The sequence below is a fragment of the Pseudorca crassidens genome, chromosome 19 (genome assembly GCF_039906515.1).
Source record: "Pseudorca crassidens isolate mPseCra1 chromosome 19, mPseCra1.hap1, whole genome shotgun sequence".
In the NCBI taxonomy this organism is placed as follows: Eukaryota; Metazoa; Chordata; class Mammalia; order Artiodactyla; family Delphinidae; genus Pseudorca; species Pseudorca crassidens.
Genome location: NC_090314.1, coordinates 34,483,570 through 34,508,711, shown reverse-complemented (window position 1 = coordinate 34,508,711; position 25,142 = coordinate 34,483,570). Strand labels below are relative to the sequence as shown.

The following is a 25,142-nucleotide window of genomic DNA, read 5'->3' as shown; positions in this document are numbered from 1 at the left end:
ACTTAAAGGGCCTACGGTAATGATTCTAAGAGGAAATAACAATGTTCAAGTGGTTTATTATGATGAACTTGTTTTATTAAAAGAATTCTTAGCTCCTTTTTGCACCAAACTAGCCATACTTCAGCTATACTGAAGTCTGGCAACTCGGCCAAAACACCCCATGCTTTCTGTTTTGCCATTAGCAGGAGATATTAAAGGTATTGGCATTGTGGATGAATCCCTTTCCTGAGGGCAGGGAAGTCAGTGGCACAAGACCTAATGAGACCAGAATTTTCCATTTCAGGCAGAGACTGAGGGATACCTGCTCAATTTTAGTTGCAGCTGATCAGCTGGCCTGCCCAGCTGAGCTGATGCTGAAAGTAAATGGAGCATGGTGATAGAAACATTTGGGGCAGGTGGTTTGCTTCTCCAGCGAGGACTGACTGCCCTCTTCGTGACAGCCTGGCTGACCAGCCCCTCACTCTCAGAGGGCACATCTCATCAGACCTCTGATGGTACAGTTCTTGGTATGGGAACAGTAGGGAGTTTCCTAAGGGGAATCTCTTGATTTTCAGGGTCCCTGAGGTTTTGTGTTTCATCAGGAAGAGGGAGTTGAATGACTCAATGGACAGATACGGTCTAGGCTACCCAACCCCTAGCCCCTGGCTTGTTGGCCTTACAAACTTGGGTGGAGCCGGTCAGAGCTGCCAAAGCCTCCCTCGGTTTCTTTCTTTTCTGTAGTCATAGGCCCTTCTTGCCTCACCACACCCCTCGCCCAGTGCCACAGGGTTGTGCGGGTCACAGGGTTGTTGGCTCTTAGGGCTCCCACCCCAGCACCAGTCTGCCTCCCCTGGAACCCCCTAAGGGGTCCCTGCAAATTCCTCCCCTCCAGTTGCTCTCCTTCACATACTCATGGAACTACTGCTTGTGAGAGTAGAGGTCAGCCCCTCGTGTCCCGCTCAGGTAGATTCTCAGTGCCGTCTGTTTTTTGGTCACGGCTTAGGACAGTACTTGTAGGCTCCTTTGCAGTTAGACCTTAGCGATACTTTTCCTCTGGATCCTGCTCTCCTCTCTCTGCAGTCACAATGTGGACCCCCACCCCCCATCTCAGCAGCTGTCACCAGGCTTCTGCAGCCGGCCTCTTGGCATTGCTGTACCCCAGTGTGCTCTGCAGAAACTCTTCCTCATTTCGCTTATGGGAATTATCTGGGCCAGGTTTCTAGGCGATGTCTTGTACTTTGAGATGGGTCAGTAATTTTCCAGAAAGATAAAGGGCAGAGGGCACCTGAGTAGTTTCTCCTAATAACGGGTGTGCCTACCTGATTATTGTTTATCATCACTCTCGTTGTTTCCTCTCAGGAGAGCTTTGGGGAGTGACCTGGAGCTGACACCTACTCTTTTGAAGGGCACACATCCACAACTCCAGGCTTCCGTCCAGGGCCTAAAGGGGAGGGTCCTTTAGAATCTTGTAAGATCAACAAGGGACTACCTCTAACAAAGATAAAAATGGATTTAAAAATTTCAGATTATATTAAATGACCTTATGGGGCCCCTTGATGCCCAGGGGCTGCCAGGGAGGGCTTGCTTCCTGACCTGCTAGAAGGGCAAGACCTGTGCCTGCACACAACAGGGCCGTGCCGGTGAGCCCAGGGGTCCCGTCTGTGCTGCCTCCCAGCTGTCTCTCTGATGGGCTCTGGGGAGCACTTTGAGGAAACTGAGCGCCTGACACACGTGAAGCAGTGCACTGAGTTTAGCAGACGCTTGTCTTAGTCTAATGATCAATTCGTTAGGAACTGGAAATTTTATTCTTTGCCTTTTGTCTCTCTACAGACCAGATCAAAAATGTGTACTTTAGGCCAACAGAGATAGGGAAAGATTTGGACTACTCTGAATTTACCAACTTTTTGAGAGAGTATATAAAGTAGAGATTAAGAGCATAAGCCTTAGAGCTAGACTGCCTGAATTCAAAGTCCAGTTACACCTCTTAGTATCTGTGTGATTCTAGGCAAGTTCCTTAGCCTTCCTTTTTTTAAAAAAGTATTTATCTTGGCTGCCCTGGGTCTTCATTGAGGCACGCGGGATCTTTGCTGCGGCAGGCATGCAGGATCTAGTTCTACTGACCAGGGATTGAACCCAGGCCCCCTGCATTGGGAGCGTGGAGTCTTACCCACTGGACCACCAGCCAGGGAAGTCCCTCCTTAACCTTTCTTTACCTTAATTTCCTCATCTGTTAAACAAGAATAACAATAATGTGATCAATCTCATAGGGTATTGTGAAGATTAATTGTGAATATTAATCTTGAATTAATGTATGCAAATTAGAAATAGTACCTGCCACTTAGAGCTCTGCAAGTGTTACCTATCATGATCATTTTTTTTTTTTTGCGTTATGCGGGCCTCTCACTGTTGTGGCCTCTCCCATTGCGGAGCACAGGCTCCAGATGCGCAGGCTCTGGACGCGCAGGCTCAGCGGCCCAGCCGCTCCACATATGGGATCCTCCCGGACCGGGGCACGAACCCGTGTCCCCTGCATCGGCAGGTGGACTCTCAACCACTGCGCCACCAGGGAAGCCCCCATCATCATTATTTTTACTTTTATTTTTAGTGTTACGTGGGATTGGATGCCTAAGGCAGTGGTTCTCAAACTTCATCAGGCATCAGAAGCACCTGGAGGGCTTGCTACACCATCCCCACCCCCAGAGTTTCTGATTCAGTAAGCCTGAGATGTGGCCTGAGAATTTGCATACCTAACAAGTTCTCAGGTTATACTGAGGCTGCTGGTCTGAGGAGTACTGTTTGAGAACCACTGCCCTAGAGGATGATGTGACATGCAAAAGAAGAAATAAGTTGCTTTCTGCTCTATGTTGTGACAGAGCACCTGAAGCGGCAGCAGGCCTCATCCACAGTGCGGGATGAGAACACAGCAAGTCATCTGGGCATCGCTGCAAGTGGTAAGCCAAATCCCCAGCTCCTTCTCATCAGATTTTGCTGTAACTGTCCTTGGAAGCACAGTGGTACATTTGGGTGAGTGTGGACCTTGAGGTCAGGCACACTCCACCTCAATTCTGACTCCACTACTTACTTTGGTATGACAGACTGTTTAATGTCTCTGAGCTTCAGTTATCCTCATATGTAAAATGAGAATGATAACTCCTACCTAATGATGTGCATGCATAGTGCCTGGTACGTTGTAAGATACTTAACAAATGTTAGTCTCCTTCCCTTCATAGGACTGCTGGCAGGATGAAATGAGGTAGCATATGTAAAATGCCTGGCATACAGTAAAGGGCACTACCCTTCCCCACCCAAATTCCTTCCCTGGCTCCAATCTGGAAACATCTAACAAATGGGAAGAGGGTGGCCCCCCAGAATAAATCTGTACAATTTGTTTTCAGGGACTCTTGCCTCCTCTTTTATGTGCCATTTCTTTCCTCTGTCTCTCTCGAGCCTTGGCACAGGCAAGGCTTCCTGCCGTTTCGCCTGGCAAAGAGCTCCCCAGACCTCAGAAGCAGCTGCTGTGGATACAGGCGCCCTGCAGATTGCCACCTGGCCCCCTGCTCTTGTGGGAAGAGGGGAACCCGTGCATTGCAGACTTCAGGGTCCACTGATTAGCCTTAATTTTTTGCACTCCATTTTTTTTTTTTTTTTGGCTGCGTTGGGTCTCCGTTGCTGCACACGGGCTTTCTCTAGTAGCGGCGAGTGGGGGGCTACTCTTCATTGTGATGTGTGGGCTTCTCACTGCGGTGGCTTCTCTTGTTGCAGAGCACAGGCTCTAGGCGCACGGGCTTTAGTAGTTGCGGCACGTGGGCTCAGTAGTTGTGGCTTGCGGGCTTTAGACCACAGGCTCAGTAGTTGTGGCGCACAGATCTAGTTGCTCCGCGGCATGTGGGATCTTCCCGGACCAGGGATTGAACCCATGTCCCCTGCATTGACAGGCAGATTCTTAACCACTGGGCCACCAGGGAAGTCCTGCACTCCATTTTAAGGCAGGTTTTCTCAAAATTTTTTTTGTTCTAAAGTTAAGTCTTTCAACTGTTTTTAGATCAAAGGCATTTAGAAGAACAAGAAACTAACAGTAATAAAGAAGACAGCAGTATGCTTTGGACCAAAGAAACTCAGGATCTAGAAGAGGATACAGAGAGGTAACAGAAAAAGCTGGATTTTTTTTTTAAAGTGTTTGAAAAAACTATAGTGTTAGTTTATATTAGTTTTTCTTCTGATATTGACAAATAAGGAAATAATGGTCTCTTGTCATACTATCCTTATAGCCCCTATTCCTAAAAGGCTTTTTTTGTTTTTTTTTAAAAAGTCCTTAATTGTTATAAAATACATATAACACAAAATTTTTAAGTGTACATTTCAGTAGTGCTACGTATATTCACATTGTTGTGCAACTGATCTCCAGAACTTTTTCATCTTGCAAAACTGAAACTCTATACCCATTAAACAACAACTCCCCATTTCCCCCTCCCCTCAGTCCCCAGCAACCACAGTTCTACTCTCTGTTTCTCTGAGTTTCACTATTCTTTTTTTTTTTTTGAACATCTTTATTGGAGTATAATTGCTTTACAATGGTGTGTTAGTTTCTGCTGTATAACAAAGTGTATCAGTTATACGTATACATATATCACCATATCCCCTCCCTCTTGCATCTCCCTCCGGTGTTTGTTGTTTTGTCACTGGCTTATTTCACTCAGCATAATGTCTTCAGGGTTCATCCATGTAGCATGCATCAGAATTTCCTTTCTTCTTAAGGCTGAATTCCATTGTGTGTGTGTGTATCACATTTTGTTTATCCATTCATCTGTTAGTGAACACTGGGTTGCTTCCACCTTTTGACTACTGTAATGCTGCTCTGAGTGTGAGTGTGCAAATAGCTCTTCGACACACCCTGCTTTCATTTCTTTTGGATATATACCCAGAAGTGGTATTGCTGGATCATATGGTAAATCTATTTTTATTTTTTTGAGGAAATGCCATCCTGTTTTCCACAACAGCTGCACCATTTTACATTCCCACAAACAGTGTACAAGACTTCCACTTTCTCCAGATCCTTGCCAATACTTGTTATTTTCTGTTTTGTTTTTTTTTTTTTGGCTGTGCCAAGCGGCATGCGGGATCTTAGTTCCCCGACCAGGGATTGAACCTGTGCCCCCTGCAGTGGAAGCACGGAGTTTTAACCACTGGACCACCAGGGTGGTGGTGTTTCTGTTTTTTTGATAGGTGCGAGGTGATATCTCATTGTGGTTTTGATTTGCATTTCCCTAATGATTAGCGATGTTGGGCATCTTTTCATATGCAGAAGGCCATTTATATATCTTCTTTGGAGAAATATCCTAGTCCTTTGCCCATTTTTTAATAGGATTATTTATTTTTTTCTTGTAAAGTTGTTGTTTGTTGTTTTTGTTTTTACTTCATTTTGTGAGGCAAACATCGGTTTCAGTTTCTTTCAAAGCATTTTAAAGAGAATTTTTAGATCTTTCTAGCCAAATAAGAGAAGATGGAGGCAACCATCCAGACAATTCAGTCTGAAAACACAAGTTTGCCTCAAGAAACCCAATTCCATTCTTGACTTGGAGCTCTCCTTTGACCTGTGTTGTAAGGTAAACCACTTCAGATCACCTCCTTTGCCTCCTAACATTTCTTGCTTTGTCCGAACTGTTATTCAGGGCCAGGACTCGAGGGAGGTGAGTGCAACACACTCCTTGGGCACAAAATTGAAGGAGGCACCAAAAAACTCAGAAGTCAAGAAAAGTACTATTTTGATGCCATATTTTTAAAAATCAATACTAATGCAAAACCAAATCCATGATGAACAAAATGTTTACGTTTTAAAGAAAGAGAGGCTATGGATCTACACTTACACCACTTGCTTCATCCTCACCCTGGACCAGCAAATCCTTGGGGAAGCCCTGCAGAATACTTTCAGCTGCAAACGTTAGAAAACCCCACCATCGTGTTTAAATTAGTTTGTCTCACATGACATGAAGCCCGGAGGTTGGCAGGGCATGGCTGGCGTAGCAGCTCAATGATGCTACCAGGGACTTAGGCTCTTCTGAGCTTTCTGCTCTACCAGACAGAGCATGTTGGCCTTTGTTTTCAGGCTTGTCAACTCCTGGACAAGGTGGCTGCTATCCATACTCCAGGCAGAAATAAGAGGGTGGGGCAAAGGAATAGTCTAGCCAACTTTATGTCTTTTTATCTGGAAAGCAAAAGCTTTCCTAGAAGCCCTTCTCAGCAGATGCCTACTTATATCTCCTTGGCCAGATGTGACGCATGGCCACCCTTGGTTGCCAGGGAGACTGGAAATTGAGTTTTTAGCTTTCAGCTGCTGTAGAAGAGGAAGGTAAGGGAGGAGAGTGTTATGAATAACTTTTGGGTAGTGAATCCAGTTTCTGTCACACTCTTCAAGGGCTAAACTATTCTCCACAAGGAAGGAAAAGAGAGAGACCTGGACAGGAAGTGAGGAGACTAGAGCCCTGGGACCTGAGAGGAAGTGGGGAGAGGGTTTTTTGGTGTGTGTGTGGGGGTGAGACAGAGAAGACAAAGAGGCAAAGGGGGAGGAAGGTAAACTTTTAAAAGTTTTATGAACCTTTTGTCTATAATGTATGATGTAACTCCATTCATTCCATCTCCCCCAAACACCTTCGGTAAATATCTAGCCATTATTTAAGGCAAAAGAAGAGTAGCTCAAGAAGGCCAAATTACATTTGGTTATACAGATATGAAGTGCTTTGCACATTATCAAAAGTTAGCTACTATTATCATTGTCTCTTCCTTTTTCAAAAGGGCTGGCTATGCTAGACACAGGTAGATGCCCACAGATGCTCAGTCATCTCAGTCCTTGGCACCAAGCCAGAGTGGAAGATATTTTTTCAGATGGTTGGGACTTTTCAGGCCTTCTGAAAACACATTCTCTGCATCCAGTAGCCTCAGAGGCAGTTCTTAATCTGAAAAACTTGTGGGAATGAGTGTACATTTCTAGCCTCAGGTGGAAATTGATGTAATGATCTAGAATTGAGACAGAGTCTAATATCACACTTTGGGCTTTTTTGTCAAGAGGCTAAAGGAGGGTTCTGGTGCACATTTAAATCGGATCTGAGTGACCACTACAACTCCAGGTACAGTCTCACCGAGCTCTCATTTTCTCATGTGTATAGTGAAAGCAGGAGTTTGAAGGTCCTTTCCCGCTCCAGAGTGCTACGCCTCCTTGTCAAGGGAGAAGGGGAATGATTGCTGTCTCAATTCTCTTCACTTGCCCTTGCACAGAGCTCACTCTACGCTTGATGAGGACCTGGAAAGATGGCTGCAGCCACCTGAGGACAGCACGGAGCTACAGGGTCTCCCCAAGTGCTCGGCAAGGTTATTCTTCTCCATCAGGGGATCATTTTTTTTTCTTTTTTAGGAAGGGGGACTAGATTTTAGTTCAGTTTTTTGAAAAAGATAGATTTTAGTTTTTTAGGAAGTACATGGACTCCTCGGAGAAGGAATGTTTGGTGATGGCGTTACATTGCTCTAGATAAGCCAGCCCTGCCTTCTGTCTCCCTCCTCTTCCTCCAGCCACCCACAGTGCTCAAGATACTGACTAGCAGACTGATATTAGTATAGAGACAGGCCTCTAAGATTGCTGTGTCTAGGCCCTGTCACCTTCAACATTTTCATTGGTCATTCGAATTAAATCAGAAAAGGCATGCTTATCAAATTTTTAGATAACACAAATCTAAGGATAAATGCTAATGTGATGGGCAGATAAACTGTGGCTTCAAAATGGTCTTGACAGGTGGAAATGTTAGATTTCTCTGAAAGATAAAAGTGAGCATTTAGATCCAAAAGTATAGAATGTGAGAGATCTGACCTAATGGAGCATTTTTTGATCGAAAGCTCCTACTCACCTGTAATTTCATTGAAGATGGGAAGTACGTCTTATTTTTATACGCCCAGCATTTAGCATGCATTTTGAGATGTGGTAAGAATTCAAGAAATTCCCCCTGAAGAAGACATGGACAGCGACTCCATGAGACCTCAGCTTGATGCAGTTGCTGAAAAGGTCAGTGCAGCACTGATGCCGAACAGACAGAAATGTGCAGCCCAGGTCACGGTGCTGTCTTAGGCTAGCTAGCGGACTCCTGGAACTCATGTGGGGCTCCTTTGGGGTGTCACACTTTAACGGTCAACGAACAGAAGAGGGTGGCCACAGAACAGCTAGAAGTCTGGAAACCTTGTCATGTGAGAACAGCTGAAGGAGCTGGGAAGGCTCAGTCTGAGAAGAGCAAATGGAGTAGAGAATTTGATAGCTGCCCCCAAATACCTGAAATATTGTAAAGTGAAGAGAGTCAGCTTACTCTCTTCTGCCCCAAAGGACAGAGCCACTGACTAGAAACTGCAGAGTAAGAGATCTTTATTCAGTAAAGCACAAGCTTTCTAATGGCCACAGCAATCTGATAGAGAAACAGCTGCCTCTACACTAACTTTAACAGCAGCTCCTCCCACCCGAGCGTAGGCTGCATGACTCTCTGGTCCAGGGCATTTGGACGGAGGTAATAGATAACCTCCTCCAACTTTAGAGCCTGTGATTCTATTAGTGATGAGAGGTTAGGAGGAAAAAAAATCCTTTTCACCCTAGTTGGCTTTATTTTCTCTCTCACTTTGCATATTTTATTTTGAATATCCACCAGATGAAAACAGAAGAAAAGTCCCTAAACCATGTCAGTTTGATTCATCCATCATCTGTTGAGCACTGTCAGTGAGCTGAGCACTGTGCTAGGGGCTAGAGATGCAGAGGGATAGGATGTCTCTGCCCTTAAGGAGCTTATAGTTGAGTGGGGAGTTGGTTTCTGCTTACTGGTTTGACAAATGTGGTTTTCAATTGTTAGATACTGCAGTTAGATATTGAGAGTTTTAGGAAATGAAGATAAGGTAATAAAAATACATGTGGTTGTAAAAAGGACACCGATTACAACATAAGTGAAATGCTTTTTTCCTTTGGGACAATACAGCCTAGTGGTTGAGAGCAGCGTCTGAGTCAGACTTCCTGGGTCCATCCCAGCTCTAGGACTTACTGGGCATTAATTTAACTTCTTTGTGCCTCAGTTTTCTCATCACTTAACTACCTTATATAGTTGTGATGAGAATTAAATGAGTTAATATACATTACAGCACTTGAACTGTTCCATAGGGAACGCACAGTTAGCTCTAGTTATTATCATATTTCCTTGGGAGTGCAGTGCTGTTCCCCTGGCCATTGTGCACATGGTTTAATGACCAAAGTCATTGTCATTGAAGGGAGACAAATACCAAAGATCAAGAAGTTGGTGAAAAGAAGAGAAAAGGGGAAGAAAGCATCACGCCAGAGAGAAGGAAATCAGAAAGCTTTTTAGGGACTTCTGAAGAAGGTGAGTTGGATGTTCATTTACAATGTAGCCTGGAGTCCTTGGGCTTCCATGAGCATCAAAGTTATTTAGAAATGTTTCCCAGATGCTATACATAATCCTCCTACACTTTTCCCCTGTAGTTCAGCCCAGGTTTTCTGTTAAATGCCAATTATGTCTTTATCACAAAACAGTAACAATAGCCAATTCTATTTCTAAAGCAAGCCTTCAGCCAGGCTCATATTGTCTGGAAAGACGTTTTCCTTCAAATGTGTCTTCAAAAGATAAGAAATCATAAATTGTGGAATTTAAGTGGCGTCTACAAGTAATGTGAAAAGTACAAACCTTAATTTCAAAACTGTTTTGATAGAGCTTTAAGGCGCCATTCACAAATGATGCCCTCCTATATTTAAGTTCCTCCTACTCAGGAAGTTAGCGTCATTAACTCTTTCAGATCATCTGGTATCCCTTTTATCCCTTCCCCAGTCCATTCTCATTCTTCTCCTTTTTCTTCCCTGCTTTGTGCCCCAGGATGCTGACCCTTGTGAACTGAATCTGCTGGGCTTCCTGGCCAGCCGGCTTCCTCTTGGCCAATGGGAGAGCCCAGCAGAAGATCAGATAGTTGGGATATTACTTGCCTTACTGCCTACCTCAGCACCTCATCTCTGTGTGGAAGTGAGGTCCCTCAACAAGCACAGCTTCTATGGTGCAGCCCATCCTTCCCAGTTCTAGCTCTCACTGGGTTCCAGTAACTGTTCTGCCCCGCCTCTCCCCCCCCAACCCCAGTCTCTTCAGACTTAGGGGTGATAATGGCTTCCCACTGCTGCTAGTTGCTGGATGCTTTGCCATACCTTGTTTGCTCCCTTAATTCTGACAACACCTCTGTAAGTAGTCACTTCATTAAAGGGCCTGGGGGTGCATTCTGTTTCCTCCAGGACCCTGACTGGCACAAGGCCCAGAGTGTGTGAGCGTTCAGCTAGTATTGAATTCACCGAGAACATAATGCAGGGACTTTGTGAAATTAGCATCATTTGTGTCCATTTCTATGACAGGGAGCTGCAGGATGTTAGGAGTGGAAGCCCAGTATCTGTGTTTTTAGAAAGATTCTATCTCTGTAGAAGAAAACAATTGATGGAGAGAAAACAGTCCACCCTAAACTAGAGAGAGTACTAATGTGACTTCTGAATGCTCTCACCCTTTGACCCAGGAAGTAATCAAGTTGTTTTTTCTTCCTCCTATCAAGAGGAACTAAAACCCTGTTTTTGGAAGCGACTGGGTTGGTCCGAACCATCCAGGTAATGAGATGTCAGATGTTTGTAAGTCAAAGTCCATTGTTTATAGACAACATGAATAGACTTTAAACATGTACCAGTATCTAAATAAACATTACTGACAAAGACTTGAATTCAGAGTTACTCAGTTTTAAAAATGCTAATGTTTATAGTTAATTAAAATACAAGGGGAAATTAATGCCAACTTTGATTACATAATTGGTAGACAGCACAAGAAGGGTTTTTTTTTTTTTTTTGGCTGTCTTGGGTCTTCGTTGCTGCACGTGGGCTTTCTCTAGTTGCAGCGAGCGGGGCCTACTCTTCATTGCGGTGAGCAGACTTCTCATTGTGGTGGCTTCTCTTGTTGCGGAGCACGGGCTCTAGGCATGCGGGCTTCAGTAGTTGCAGCACGCGGGCTCAGTAGTTACAGCACACAGGCCCTAGAGTGCGTGGGCTTCAGTAGTTGTGGCGCGTGTGCTCAGTAGTTGTGGCACGCAGGCTCAGTGGTTGTGGCGCATGGACTTAACTGCTCCGCAGCATGTGGGATCTTCCCAGACCAGGGATCGAACCCGTGTTCCCTGCATTGGCAGGCAGATTCTTAACCACTTCGCCACCAGGGAGGTCCCACAAGAACGGTTTTAGATGGAGGGAGTACAGAAGATGCTGTTCTCGAAATGCTTTACCTTTCCGTGATACACTAGCTTATCATAATCTCGCTTGATTATAAAGATCAAAGTTTCTTTCCTTTGAATTCAGTTGAATAAAAAGAGGCTGTTGTTTGTGTCTTTAAGAAACATCACACCAACTCGAAACTCCCTTTTTTGTTCAGGATAATCGTGCTGGATCAGAGTGACTTGCCAGACTGACCGGAAGTGGACCATAGATGGACTCCTGGCCTGCGTTTGAGTATCCTGCTCATGAGCTCCCTTCTTCCCTCGTCTGCTTCAGTCACCATTAGGGCTGTGGTTCCATTGCTCACACTTTGTTTAGCCGCCACAATAGACAGAATGACTTGTTTGTTTGCAGCACAGTTAACCATTTGTTTTCAGTCAGATTTCTGAAAAGTAAACGGTAGTTTTGATTGTAAAGCTTTCTCGTTGTGTCCAGAATGGTGTTTGGTTTTTTAATATAAATTTTCAAACACTTCAACTCCTGTTATATAATAAAATGTTTCCTTTTACTATCAGTTAGGTTTCAGCTGTAAGATATATTTCTGTGTTTTAGTTGTTGGGAGAGGACCTGCCACGCAAAGAAGTTTTGAATTCTGTTATAAAGTTTGACAAGTAAATAACTACTGCTACCACCCATCGTACAAACTGGCACCAGTCATCCATGTTTTATTACAGAAATATTGCCCTCCTCTTCACCGGGATTGCCATATTCCCGTTCCAGCTACAATTGACTTACATGATAAAAGTGTAGGTAGGAATAAAAGCCCAAAATATTTTGAACTCTTTAAGGTGAACAAACATCATCTCTGTATATTTCAGTTTACACCTCACATCCTTAGTGTCTTAGAAGAATGAAACTATGGTAAGAAAGATCACAATATTTTCTCTAACTTAGCCTCTTGTGCGGTGCTAGCCAGCTAACATTTTATCTGTAGGTAGTAGGTCTTTTGTTTGTGAAAACCGGATAGTTCCTCTTGTGGACGGTCATATTCATACAGTTCTTAGCTCCCCAAAATTTTACCCTGCACAAATAAAACAGGAAGGTACAAGTTTATTTGACCATTTTAAAGCAAGGAAACAGTGGCTTGCCATTGTAACCAGAGGAAACCCATGACAAATTACTTTACAAATAATACGAAACTTTGAGGGATACAGAGACTTAGTAACATGCAGTACTTCCTCTCAAAAAGCTTTATATGGTGAGACAAAACCAACATACATAAAAATGTAAGAGCTAATAGACATATCATGATAAATGGTAAGATATGAAATTACAGTATGATCTATTAGTATTCATAAAGGCTACAGACTCGCACTGACGTGGTTTGTAATCCTTTGTCTACAGAGTAGACTCTTCTGTCTGGCCAGTGACTATGTAATATTGGCCAATGTTAACAATAATAATGTTGATAGATATTGTTTATTGGTTATGGAGCACCTGTTATGTGCCAGGTACTTTATATACTTGGTGCTTTTCCTGCACGTGGCACTCTCACTGTATTTCTTTAGTATGCTGCTTTTCCTACTCTTCAGCAGCTGTTATTTCAAACTTTTATTCTTCACTTCCCATCAACATTTAACAGATGACTTACCTCCAACTTTACAGAGAAATTAGCCATCAGATGGGAACAAATCAGCTTCCCACCACCAACACTACTAACAAGTAGTCACATCTGTCTCTGTGACAGTTGTAGGTAAACGGTTGTAGGTAGAACAGTTGTAGGTAAATCAGTCTACCCTAAACTAGAGGTGGACCTTTTCTACATGTATTCTTTCTATTGATACTTTCCTCCACGTTACACTGAAGGAAGTGTCTCTCTTCCCATCCAAGGCCAGTCTCATCTTCTGTCTGCTCAGAGTTATCCTTCTCAGGTTATTATCTCCCTTCTTAGTATCTCCAACCCCTTCTTTATTAGCTTCTTTTCATCAGTTGACGCACTTGGATTTTTCCCATTGTTAAAAAGTATTCCCTGGATTTTCCTGGCAGTCCAGCGGTTAAGACTCTGTGCTTCCATTGTTGGGGGCACTGGTTCGACCCCTGGTCAGGGAACTAGCATCCCTCATGCCGTGTGGTGCGGCCAAAAAAAAAAAAAAAAAGTATTCCCTGGATCCCACGTCCCTTTCCAGCCACTGCCCCATCTCTTTCCCCCCACTGCAGTTAGAGTTCTTAAAAGAGTTGTCTACACCTGCTGTCTTTAGTGCCTCACCTCCGCCTCACTCTTCAACCCACTATAATCTGAACTCTGCTCCTTCCATTCTCAGGCAATCCTAACGTTACCAATGACTTCCATATTCCTAAATCCCAGGGACACTCTTCTGGCCTCGTTGTCCAGTTTGCTCTCAGACTGTTCCCTTGGCTCCCTTATGTTACAATCTGGTTTTCCTTCTATTTCTCTGGTTATTCCATCTCAGCCTCCTTTGGGGTTCTGCCTTTACCTTTTCTTTTTAAAATTTACTTTATTAAAGTATAGCTGAGTTACAGTGCTGTGTTAATTTCTGCTGAACAGCAAAGTAATTCAGATATACCTACATCCTTTTCTTTATTCTTTTTCATTATGTTTTATCACAGGATATTGAATATAATTCCCTGTGCTATACAGTAGGACCTTATTGTTTATCTATTTTATATATAGTAGTTCGTATCTGCTAATCCCAAACTCCCAATCCATCCCTTCCCCACCCCCCTCCCTCTTGGTAACAACAAGTCTGTTATCAATACCTGTGAATCTGTTTCTGTTTTGTAGATAAGTTCATTTGTGTCATATTCTAGATTCCACATGTAAGTGATATCATATGGTATTTGTCTTTCTCTGTCTGACTTACTTCACTTAGTATGATAATGTCTAGGTCCATCCATGTTGCTGCAAATGGCATTCTTTCTTTCTTTCACTTTTATGGCTGAGTAGTATTCCATTGTATATATGTACCACATCTTCTTAATCCATTCATCTGTTGAGACATGTAGGTTGTTTCCATGTTTTGGCTATTCTGAATAGTGCTGCTTTGAACATAGGGGTGCATGTATCTTTTAAATTATAGTTTTGTCTGGATATATGCCCAAGGGTGGGATTTCTGGATCATATGACAACTCTATTTTTAGTTTTTTAAGGAACTTCCGTACTGTTCTCCATACTGGCTGCACCAATTTACATTCCCACCAACAGTGTACGAGGGTTCCCTTTTCTCCACACCCTCTCCAATATTTGCTATTTGTAGACTTTTTAATGATGGCCATTTTGACCAATGTGAGGTGCTACCTCATTGTAGTTTTGATTTGCATTTCTCTAATAATTAGCAATGTTGAGCATCTTTTCACATACCTGTTGGCACTCTGTATGTCTTCTTTGGAGAAATGTCTGTTTAGGTCTTCTGCCCATTTTTCAATTAGGTTGTTTGTTTTTTTGTTATTGAGTTGTATGAGCTGTTTGTATATTTTGGAAATTAAGCCCTTGTTGGTCACATCATTTACAGATATTTTCTCCCAGTCTTTAAGTTGGCTTTTCATTTTGTTTATGGTTTCCTTTGCTGTACAAAAGCTTGTAAGTTTGATTAGGTCCCATTTGCTTATTTTTTCTTTTATTTCTGTTGCCTTGGGAGACTGACCTAAGAAAACATTGGTACGATTTTATTTTTGTCAGAGAATGTTTTGCCTGTGTTCTCTTCCACACACCTATGGCCAATTAATCTTCAACAAAGGAGGCAAGAATAATACAATGGGAGAAAAGACAGTCTCTTCAGCAAGTGGTGGTGGGAAAGTTGGACAGCCACATGTAAATCAATGAAGTTAGGACACTCCTTCACACCATATACAAAAATAAACTCAAAATGGGCCTACAGACTTAAATATAAGACATGACACCATAAAACTCCTAAGTTTGTTTCGGGGCTCTCTATTCTGTTCTGTTGATCCATATGTCTGTTTTTGTGCCAATACCAGTCTGCTTTGATTACTGTAGCTTTGTAGTACTGTCTGATGTCTGGGAGGGTTATGCCTCCTGCTTTGTTCTTTTTCCTCAGGATTGCTTTGGCAATTATGGGTCTTTTATGGTTCCATATGAATTTTAGGATTATTTGTTCTAGTTCTGTGAAACATGTCAAGGGTAATTTGATAGGGATCACATTAAACCTGGAGATTGCTTTGGGTGGTATGGCCATTTTAACAATTCTTCCAATCCAGGAGCATGGGATACCTTTCCATTTCTTTGAATCATCTTTAGTTTCCTTTATTAATGTTTTATAGTTCTCAGCATATATGTCTTTCACCTCCTTGGTCAGGTTTATTCCTAAGGTTTTTTTCTTTTTTTTGATGTGATTTTAAAAGGGATTGTTTTTTTACATTCCTTTCACCTCTACCTTTCCTTACTTCAAGCTTTCCTCCTAAGAGACTTTGCTCACACCCGTTGCTTCCCTTAGCTTCTATATGCTGACAACTTCCAGATTTGTATTGCAAGTTTACGACCAGACCTCTTCTCTGAGCCCATATAGCTACCCATGTAGCTATGTATTCAGTGTCTCCACTTGGGTTTCTTTCAGGTGTCTTACTGGTAGTACCCAGAACTGAACCCATGGTCTTAATCACAAACCTTCTTCATCTTCAGAATTCCCCTTCCAACTAATGGTATTACTGTTCACTCAGCCACTCAAACCAGAAACCCAGGAGTCATTCTTGACTCCTCCCATTCCTTCACTCCTTACATCAAAATATCAATCATTAACACATTTTTGGCCCGAGGCATATTATGGCCACAAGCATTAGTTTCTGCAAAAATCACCTGGTCAGTAATGTGTTAAGACTTACTTGTTTCAATTCTGGAGAGGATGTGGAGAAAAGGGATCCCTCCTACACTGTTGGTGAGAATGTAAGTTGGTAAAGCCACTATGGAAAACAGTATGGAGGTTCCTCAGAAAACTAAAAATAGAATTACCATATGATCCAGCAGTCTCACTCCTGGGAATATACCTGGACAGAACTCTAATTCAAAAAGATACATGCACCCCAGTGTTCACAGCAGCGCTATTCACAATAGCCAAAACATGGAAACAACCTAAATGTCTATCAACAGATGAATGGATAAAGAAGATGTGGTACATATACACAATGGAATATTACTCATCCATAAAACAGAAAAAAATGCCATTTGCCACCACATGGATGCAGCTAGAGATTATACTAAGTGAAGTAAGTCAGAAAGAGAAAGACAGGGACTTCCCTGGTGGTGCAGCAGTTAAGAATCTGCCTGCCAATGCTGGGGACATGGGTTCGATCCCTGGTCTCGGAAGATCCCACATGCCACGGAGAGCTAAGCCCGTGCGCTACAACTACTGAGCCCACGCACCACAACTACTGAAGACTGCGTGCTCTAGGGCCCACGTGCCACAACTACTGAGTCCGCATGCTGCACCTACCGAAGCCTGCGTGCCTAGAGCCTGTGCTCCGCAACGAGAAGGCACCACAATGAGAAGCCTGCTCACCGCAACGAAGAGTAGCCCCCACTCGCCACAAAGAGAAAGCCCGTGTGTAGCATTAAAGACCCAGTGCAGCCAAAAAAAAAAAAAAAGACAAATACCGTATGATATCACTTATATGTGGAATCTAAAATATGACACAAATGAACCTATCTACAAAACAGAAACAGACTCAGAGAGAGAACAGACTTGTGGTTGCCAAGAGAGGGATGGACTGGGAGTTTCGGGTTGGTAGATGTGAACTATATATATGTGTGTGGGGGTGTGTGTGTGGGGTGTGTGTATGTATATATATATGCAAACTATACATATGTATATATATGTGTATATATATATGTCTGTGTGCGTATAACTGAGTCACTTTGCTGTACAGCAGAGATTGCCACAACATTGTAAATCAACTGTACTTCAATAAAAAAAAATTGGAAAAGAAAAAAGACTTCTTTGTTTCAACCTCCAAAACACATGTCCCTTATACCCACTTCTTTGTGTCTCTGCTGCTGCTACCCTCATCTGACCACTAGTAACTCTCGGGCCACTGCAACAGCCTCCTCAAGTGGCCTACTGCATCCAGTCTCACATTCAACAAATGTTTTTTGAATGACTTCTCTGTGCCAGGCACCACTCTAGGTGCTGGAGAAATAGTGAACAAAGCAGAAATCCTCCTCTCCTTGAGTCTACAGCCATTAAATGAATAAATAGATAGTTTTATTAGTAATAAGTGCTATGAAGAAGATAAATAAGTTAAAGTGATAACGATTCCACAGGGGGACAATTAACATTAGAAAAGATATTCAAGGGAAGGCTGCTCTGAAGAAGTGACCTTTGAGCTTCTACTGGAATGAAAAGAAGTTGCCAGGTTTTGTGACTCTGGTGGGTGAGCATTCCAGCAAGGAGAAAAGCAACTGCAAAGACCCCACAGGAAGCGCCACACTGGAGCAGCAAAAGGTCAGTGTGGTTGAGCAAAGTAAGTTGTGGGGAGGGTGATAGAAGGCTGGAGGTTGAGCAGGGGGATTATAGACCCTGCTAAAAAGTGATTTCCAGGGTTATAACATTATTAGATTCAAATGTCCAGTTCAACAAAAAAATCGCAAAGCATAAACAAAAAAAAAAATTTAAAAGATGACCCATTCAAAGGAAAGAAATAAATCAACAGAAATTGTCACTGAAAAATACCTGATGACAGATATACTAGACAAAGACTTTAAAACAACTTTTGAAGATGCTCAGAGAACTAAAGGAAGACGTAGAGAAAGTCATGAAAATCATGTGTAAAAAAAAGTGAAATATCAGTAAAGAGATAGAAAAAAAGAAACCAAAAAGAAATTGTGGAGCTGAAAAGTACAATATCTGAAATGAAAAATTCACTAAAGGGAGTCAAAGGCAGATTTGAGCAGGCAGAAGAAGGAATCAGGAAACTTGAAGCTAGGGCAATGAAATTATCAAGTCTGAGGAACAGAAAGAAAAAAGATTGAAGAAAAGTGAACAGAGCCTTAAGGGACCTATAGGACACCATCAAGCAGACCAACATATGCATAGTGGGAGTCCTAGAAAGAGAAGAGAGAAAAAGGGGGAGAGAGAATATTTGAAGAAATAATGGCCGAAAACTCCCCAAATTTGATTAAATACATGAATATAAACATTCAAGAATCTCAATAAACTCCAAATAAGATGAGCTCAAAGAGCCCCACACTGAGACTCATTTAATCAAACTTTAAAGAGACAAATGCAAAGAGAAAATCTTTTTTTTTAATTTATTCTTTTATACAGTGGGTTCTTATTAGTCATCCATTTTATACACATCAGTGTATACATGTCAATCCCAATCTCCCAATTCATCACACACACACCCTCGCTGCTTTCCCCCCTTTGGTGTCCGTACGTTTGTTCTCAAAGAGAAAATCTTGAAAGCAGTAAGAGAGAGACAAATAGTCATATAAAGAAATCCTCAATAAGATTATCGGAAGACAATTTCTCATCAGAAAATTTTAAGGTCAGAAGACAGTGGGTTGGTATATTCAAATTGCTAGAAGAGTAAAACTGTCAACCAGGAATTCTGTATATGACAAAACTGTCCTTCAAAAGTGAGGGAGAAATTAATATATTCCCAGATAAACAAAAGCTGAGAGTTTGTAAGCACCAGACCTACCCTGTAAGAAATGATTAAGGGAGTCCTGCAAGGTGAAATGAAAGGATACTAGACAGTAACTCAAAGACACATGGAGAAATAAAGATCTCAATAAAGGTAAATGCATGGGTAATTATAAAAGCTAGTATTCTTGTAACAATGGTTTGTAAATGCACTTTTTGTTTTCTACATAATTTAAGACACTAATACGTTTAAGGGAAAAAAGAGCAGTTATTAGTGTAAATGCTAGTATTACTGTAACTATGGTTTGTTAACTCCATATCTTGCTTTCTACATAATTTGAGGGACTAATGCATTTAAATGCAGTTTATAATTTTGTATCATCAACAACTGAAAGGAGTGGGGATGGAGATGTAAAGGAGCAGAGTTTTAGTATGTTATTGAAGTTAAACTGGTACAAATTCAACTTAGAGTGTTACAACTTTAGGATGCTAAATGTAATCCCCATGGTTACCACAAAGGAAACAGTTAAAGAAAATAGACAAAAGGAAAAGAGAAAGGAATTCAAACATTTCACTACAGAAAATCAACTAAACACAAAAGACAGTAATGCAGGAAATTTGGGACAAAAAGCTATAAGGCGTACAGAAAACAAATAGCATAACGACAGAAATAAGACCCTCCTTATCAGGAATTATTTCAAATGTAATTGAATCAAGCTCTCCAATCAAAAGACAGAGATTGACAGAATGGATAAAAACACATGATCCTAGAGGAAAACATAGGCAGAACACTCTATGACATAAATCACAGCCAGATCCTTTTTGACCCACCTCCTAGAGAAATGGAAATAAAAACAAAAATAAACAAATGGGACCTAATGAAACTTCAAAGCTTTTGTACAGCAAAGGAAACCATAAACAAGACAAAAAGACAACCCTCATAATGGGAGAAAATATTTGCAAATGAAGCAACTGACAGAGGATTAATCTCCAAAATTTACAAGCAGCTCGTGCAGCTTAATATCAAAAAAACAAACAACCCAATCCAAAAATGGGCAAAAGACCTAAATAAACATTTCTCCAAAGAAGATATACAGATTGCCAACAAACACATGAAAGGATGCTCAACATCACTAATCATTAGAGAAATGCAAATCAAAACTACAATGAGATATCATCTCACACCAGTCAGAACGGCCATCATCAAAAAATCTACAAACAATAAATGCTGGAGAGGCTGTGGAGAAAAGGGAGCCCTCTTGCACTGTTGGTGGGAAAGTAAATTAATACAGCCACTGTGGAGAACAGTATGGAGGTGCCTTAAAAAACTAAAAATAGAACTACCATACGACCCAGCAATCCCACTACTGGGCATGTACCCTGAGAAAACCATAATTCAAAAAGAGTCATGTACCACAATGTTCATTGCAGCACTATATACAATAGCCAGGACATGGAAGCAACCTAAGTGTCCATCAACAGATGAATGGATAAAGAAGATGTGGCACATATATACAACGGAATATTACTCAGCCATAAAAAGAAATGAAATTGAGTTATTTGTAGTGAGGTGTGGATGGACTTAGAGTCTGTCATACAGAGTGAAGTAAGAAGAGAAAAACAAATACCGTATGCTAACACATATATATGGAATCTAAAAAAAAAAAAATGGTCACGAAGAACCTAGGGGCAGGACAGGAATAAAGACACAGACCTACTAGAGAATGGACTTGAAGACACGGGGAGGGGGAAGGGTAAGCTGGGACAAAGTAAGAGAGTGGCATGGGCATATATACACTACCAAATGTAAAACCGATAGCTAGTCGGAAGCAGCCGCGTAGCACAGGGAGATCAGCTGGGTGCTTTGTGACCACCTAGAGGGGTGGGATGGGGGGGGTGGGAGGGAGATGCAGAGGGAGGAGATACGGGGATGTATGTATATGTGTGGCTGATTCATTTTGTTATAAAGCAGAAACTAACACACCATTGTAAAGCAATTATACTCCAATAAAGATGTTAAAAAAAAAATACATGATCCAACTCTATGCTGTCTACAGGAGACTCACTTGAGATCCAAAGACACAAACAGGTTGAAAGTGAAAGGATGGTAAACGGTATTCCATGCAAATAGTAACCAAAAGAGAGCAGGGGTGGCTATACTATCAGACAGTTGACTATATCAAAGTTTACAGGGGACAAAGAAGGACATTATATATTAATAAAAGGTTCAATGCAGAAAGAAGACATAATAATGATAAATATTTATGTGCCTAATGATAGACTGTCAAAATATATAAAGAAAAAATGACAGAACTTCAGGGAGAAATAGACAATTCTATAATAATAATTGGAGACTTCAAAAACCCACTCACAGTAACGGATAGAACAACCAGACGGAAGATTAGTAAGGAAACAGAGGACTTAAACAACACAACGAGCCAAGTAGATTTATAGACATATACAAAACACTCTACCCAACAACAATAACAGAATACACGTTCTGCTTAAGTACCCGTGGAACATTTTCCAGGATAGATCATATGTTAGGCCACAAATTAAATCTCAATAACATTTAAAAGATAGATATACGAAGTCTCTTCTTTTACCACATTGGGATGAAGTTAGAAATCAATAACAAAAGGGAAACTGGGGGCTTCCCTGGTGGCGCAGTGGTTGAGAGTCCGCCTGCCGATGCAGGGGACACGGGTTCGTGCCCCGGTCCGGGAGGATCCCGCATGCCGCAGAGCGGCTGTGCCCGTGAGCCATGGCCGCTGAGCCTGCGCGTCCGGAGCCTGTGCTCCGCGACGGGAGAGGCCACAGCGGTGAGAGGCCCACGTACCGCAAAACAAAAAACAAACAAACAAAAAAGGGAAACTGGAAAATTCAAAAAATCGTGGAAATAAACACGCTTTTAAACAACCAATGGATCAAAGAAGAAATCACAAGAAATTAGAAAATGCTATGAGATGAATTAAAACAAAAACACAACATACCAACACTTACAGGGCACAGCAAAAACTGTACTAAGTGGGAAAATTATAGCTATAAATATTTATTAAAAAGTAAGGATCTCAAGTTAACTATGTAACTTTATAACTTAAGGAACTAGGAAAAGAAAAACAAACTAAACCCCAAACTAGCAGAATAAAGGAAATAAAGATTAGAACAAAGATAAATGAAATAGAGAATAGAAAACAATACAGAACACCAGTGAAACCAAAAGTTGGTTCTTCAAAAAGATCAACAAAATTGACAAACCTTTAGCTAGATGGACTAAGAAAAAAAAGTCTCAAATTGCTAAAATCAGAAATTAAAGTGAGACTATTACTACTGATTCTACAGAAATAAAAAGGATTATAAGAGAATACTATGAACAATTATATGCAACAAAGAAAATTTTGTACAACCTAGATGAATGGACAAATTCTTAGACACAGAAAACCTACCAAGACTAGATCACAAAGAAATAGAAAATCTGAGTAGACCTACAGTTAGTAAGGAGCTTGAATCAGTATTGAAAAATCTTTCAACAAAGAAAAGTCCTGGGGACTTCCCTGGTGGTCCAGTGGTAAAGAATTCACCTTCCAATGCAGAGGATGCCGGTTCAATCCCTGGTAGGGGAACTAAGATCCAACATGCCATGGAGCAACTAAGCCTGTGCGCTACAACTACTGAGCTTGTGCACCTCAATGAGAGAACCTGCGTGCCACAAACTACAGAGCCCATGAGCCCCAGAGCCTGTGTGCAATGACTAGAGAGAGAAAACCTGTACACCACAACTAGAGAGAAGCCCATGCGTCGCAATGAAACATTCCGCATGCCTCAACGAAGATCCCACATGCTGCAACTAAGACCCGACACAGCCAAAAAAATTAAGAAAATAAATTTAAAAAAAAAAGTAAATGTTAAAAAAAAAGAAGTCCTGGGCCTGATGGCTTCACTGGTGAATTCTACCAAAATTTTTTTTGTATTTTATTTTATTATTTTTTTTGTGGCCATGTTGTGCAGCATGCGGGATCTTAGTTCCTCAACGAGGGATCGAACCCATGACCCCTGCATTGGGAGTGTGAAATCTTAACCACTGGACTGCCTACCAAAAATTTAAAGAAGAGGGACTTCCCTGGTGGTCCCGTGGCTAAGACTCCACACTCCCATTGCAGAGGGCCTGGGTTCAGTCCCTGATTGCAGAACTAGATCCTGCATGCTGCTACTAAAGGAGCCCACATGCTGCAACAAAGATCCTGCATGCTGCACCTAAGACCCGGCACAGCCAAATAAATAAATATATATTAAAAAAAATTAAAGAAGAACTAATACCAAATCCTCAAACTTTTCTAAAAAACTACAGAGTAGGGAGCATTTCCTAACTCATTCCGAGGCCAGTTTTACCCTGATACCAAAGCCAGACAAAGACTCTACAAGAAAAAAATACAAACCAATATCCTTTATGAACATTGGTGGAAAAATCCTCAACAAAATACTAGCAGACAGGATTCAGCAGCATATTGAAAAGATTATACACCATGACCAACTGGGATTTATTCCTGGAATGCAAGGATGTTTCAATATATAAAAATCAATCAATGTAATATGCCGTATCAATATAATGAAAGAAAAAAACCACATGACCATCTCAATTGATGCAGAAAAAGCATTTGAGAAAATTCAACAGCCTTCATGATAAAAACATTCAACAAACTAGGAATAGAAGGAAATTACCTCAATATAATAGCTATATTTGAAAGCCCATGGCAAACATCATACTCCATGGTATGGAAAGACTGAAAACTTTTCCTCAAAGATTAGGAAGAAAAGAAGGATTCTTGCTTTCACCACTTCTATTCAACATAATTCTTGAAGTTCTAGCCAGAGCAATTGGGCAAGAAAAAGAAAAGGCATACAAATTAGAAAGGAAGAAGTAAAATTATCTCTGCAGATGGTATGAGCTTGTATGTGGAAAACCCTAAAGAGTCCACACACAAAAACATTAGAACTAATCAATGAATTCAGCTAAGTAGCAGGATACAAAGGCAACATACCAAAATATGTTGCATTTCCATATATGAACAATGAACCATCTGAAAGGGAAATTATAAAAGCAATTCCATTTATAATAGCATCAAAGAGAATAAAATACTTAGGAATTAACCAAGACGATGAAACACTTGCACTGTGAAAACTATGTACTACAAAACATTGCTGCTCTTTCCTGAGCCTGGGGTGCAGGTGGGAATCAGGGAGCAGAAGTGAGAGAAGGACCTGGGACTCGGGAGCGAGAGAAGGCTAAATAGGCCCTGTGTCAGTAACTCATAGTTTCTCAATCTATTGAGATTCCTGATACATAAAAACGTGGGTTTTCCGGGAATTCCCTGGTGGTCCAGTGATTAGCACTTGGTGCGTTCACTGCTGGTGCCCGGGTTCAATCCCTGGCTGGGGAACTAAGATCCCGCAAGCTGCACATTGTGTCCAAAAAAAAAAGTGGATTTTTAAAAATTTTAACTTTATGTCTCTAATCAAGTCTGAATATAAAGATCCAGAAACAGTGATTCTGAACATCCCATAACTGCCATGACCCTTCAGAGTCAACTGTGAAATGCTGGATACGGTAGGGTCTGTGTCAGAGACTGGGAGAAGCAGTGTGTGAAAGGCAGAGAAAGATGACAGTGTCTCTCTCTTATCCAAAATGCTCATCCAAGTTGGAAAGTCACTCTTCAAATCAAGAAAGGACTGGAGTCCAGCTGATCATGATAGCTGAGAGGAGGGAATCATGAGAAAGGACACTAACATTTATTGTGGGACATGCACCTACCAGGCAATGGTTTCCAGATGAAGAAACCAAGTCTCATGCAAGTCAAGTAACTTGTCCAAGGTACACAAGTAGCCATTTGTGATTGAAACCGATGACTGACTCCAAATCCCTTCTACAATCCTACACTCACTCCTGGGCCAAGAATGTGTGAGAATTTAGGATTTGAGCAACCCGGCTTTTCACCCCAGGACCAACCAAATCACCCATGAAACCTGTAAAAAGCTGGAGTTCTATTTTTTTGCCTTATATATAGTGCAGTTCCAAACCAAATTGGGACAATTTTGTACCTTGCACCTTATTAAAACTGGGGCTACACAGCGTGATTGATTTGAGTAGCCTTGCCTTAGTAGCATGTTCAGGCTGATTCCTTCTCTCTGGATGAGTCTCTGGGAATTCCTAGAACCTGGGGAGAGTAAGGGAGGATCTACAGCCTTCGTTATACACACCAGGGAATCCTTGTTTTGCTGAGAGCTTGGTCAAAGCTTTG

The 25,142-nt window shown here is 41.6% G+C and overlaps 1 protein-coding gene across 8 annotated transcripts in view; it reads left to right on the top strand.

Annotated features, from left to right (window-relative positions):
- TEX14 (testis expressed 14, intercellular bridge forming factor) overlaps positions 1-11,804 on the top strand; it is a 78,513-nt gene extending 66,709 nt beyond the window's left edge. For 5 of the 8 annotated variants that reach the window (XM_067717083.1, XM_067717088.1, XM_067717082.1 and 2 more), the window contains 6 exons: positions 2,853-2,930; positions 4,022-4,121; positions 7,249-7,341; positions 9,262-9,371; positions 10,555-10,642; positions 11,448-11,804. In XM_067717083.1, the coding sequence (XP_067573184.1) occupies positions 2,853-2,930; positions 4,022-4,121; positions 7,249-7,341; positions 9,262-9,371; positions 10,555-10,642; positions 11,448-11,484 (506 nt within the window). In that variant the 3' untranslated portion in view covers positions 11,485-11,804. The remainder of the gene's footprint in view (positions 1-2,852; positions 2,931-4,021; positions 4,122-7,248; positions 7,342-9,261; positions 9,372-10,554; positions 10,643-11,447) is intronic. The other 3 variants (XM_067717086.1, XM_067717085.1, XM_067717087.1) reach the window with 2 other exon arrangements.
- Positions 11,805-25,142: the final 13,338 nt, after the last annotated feature.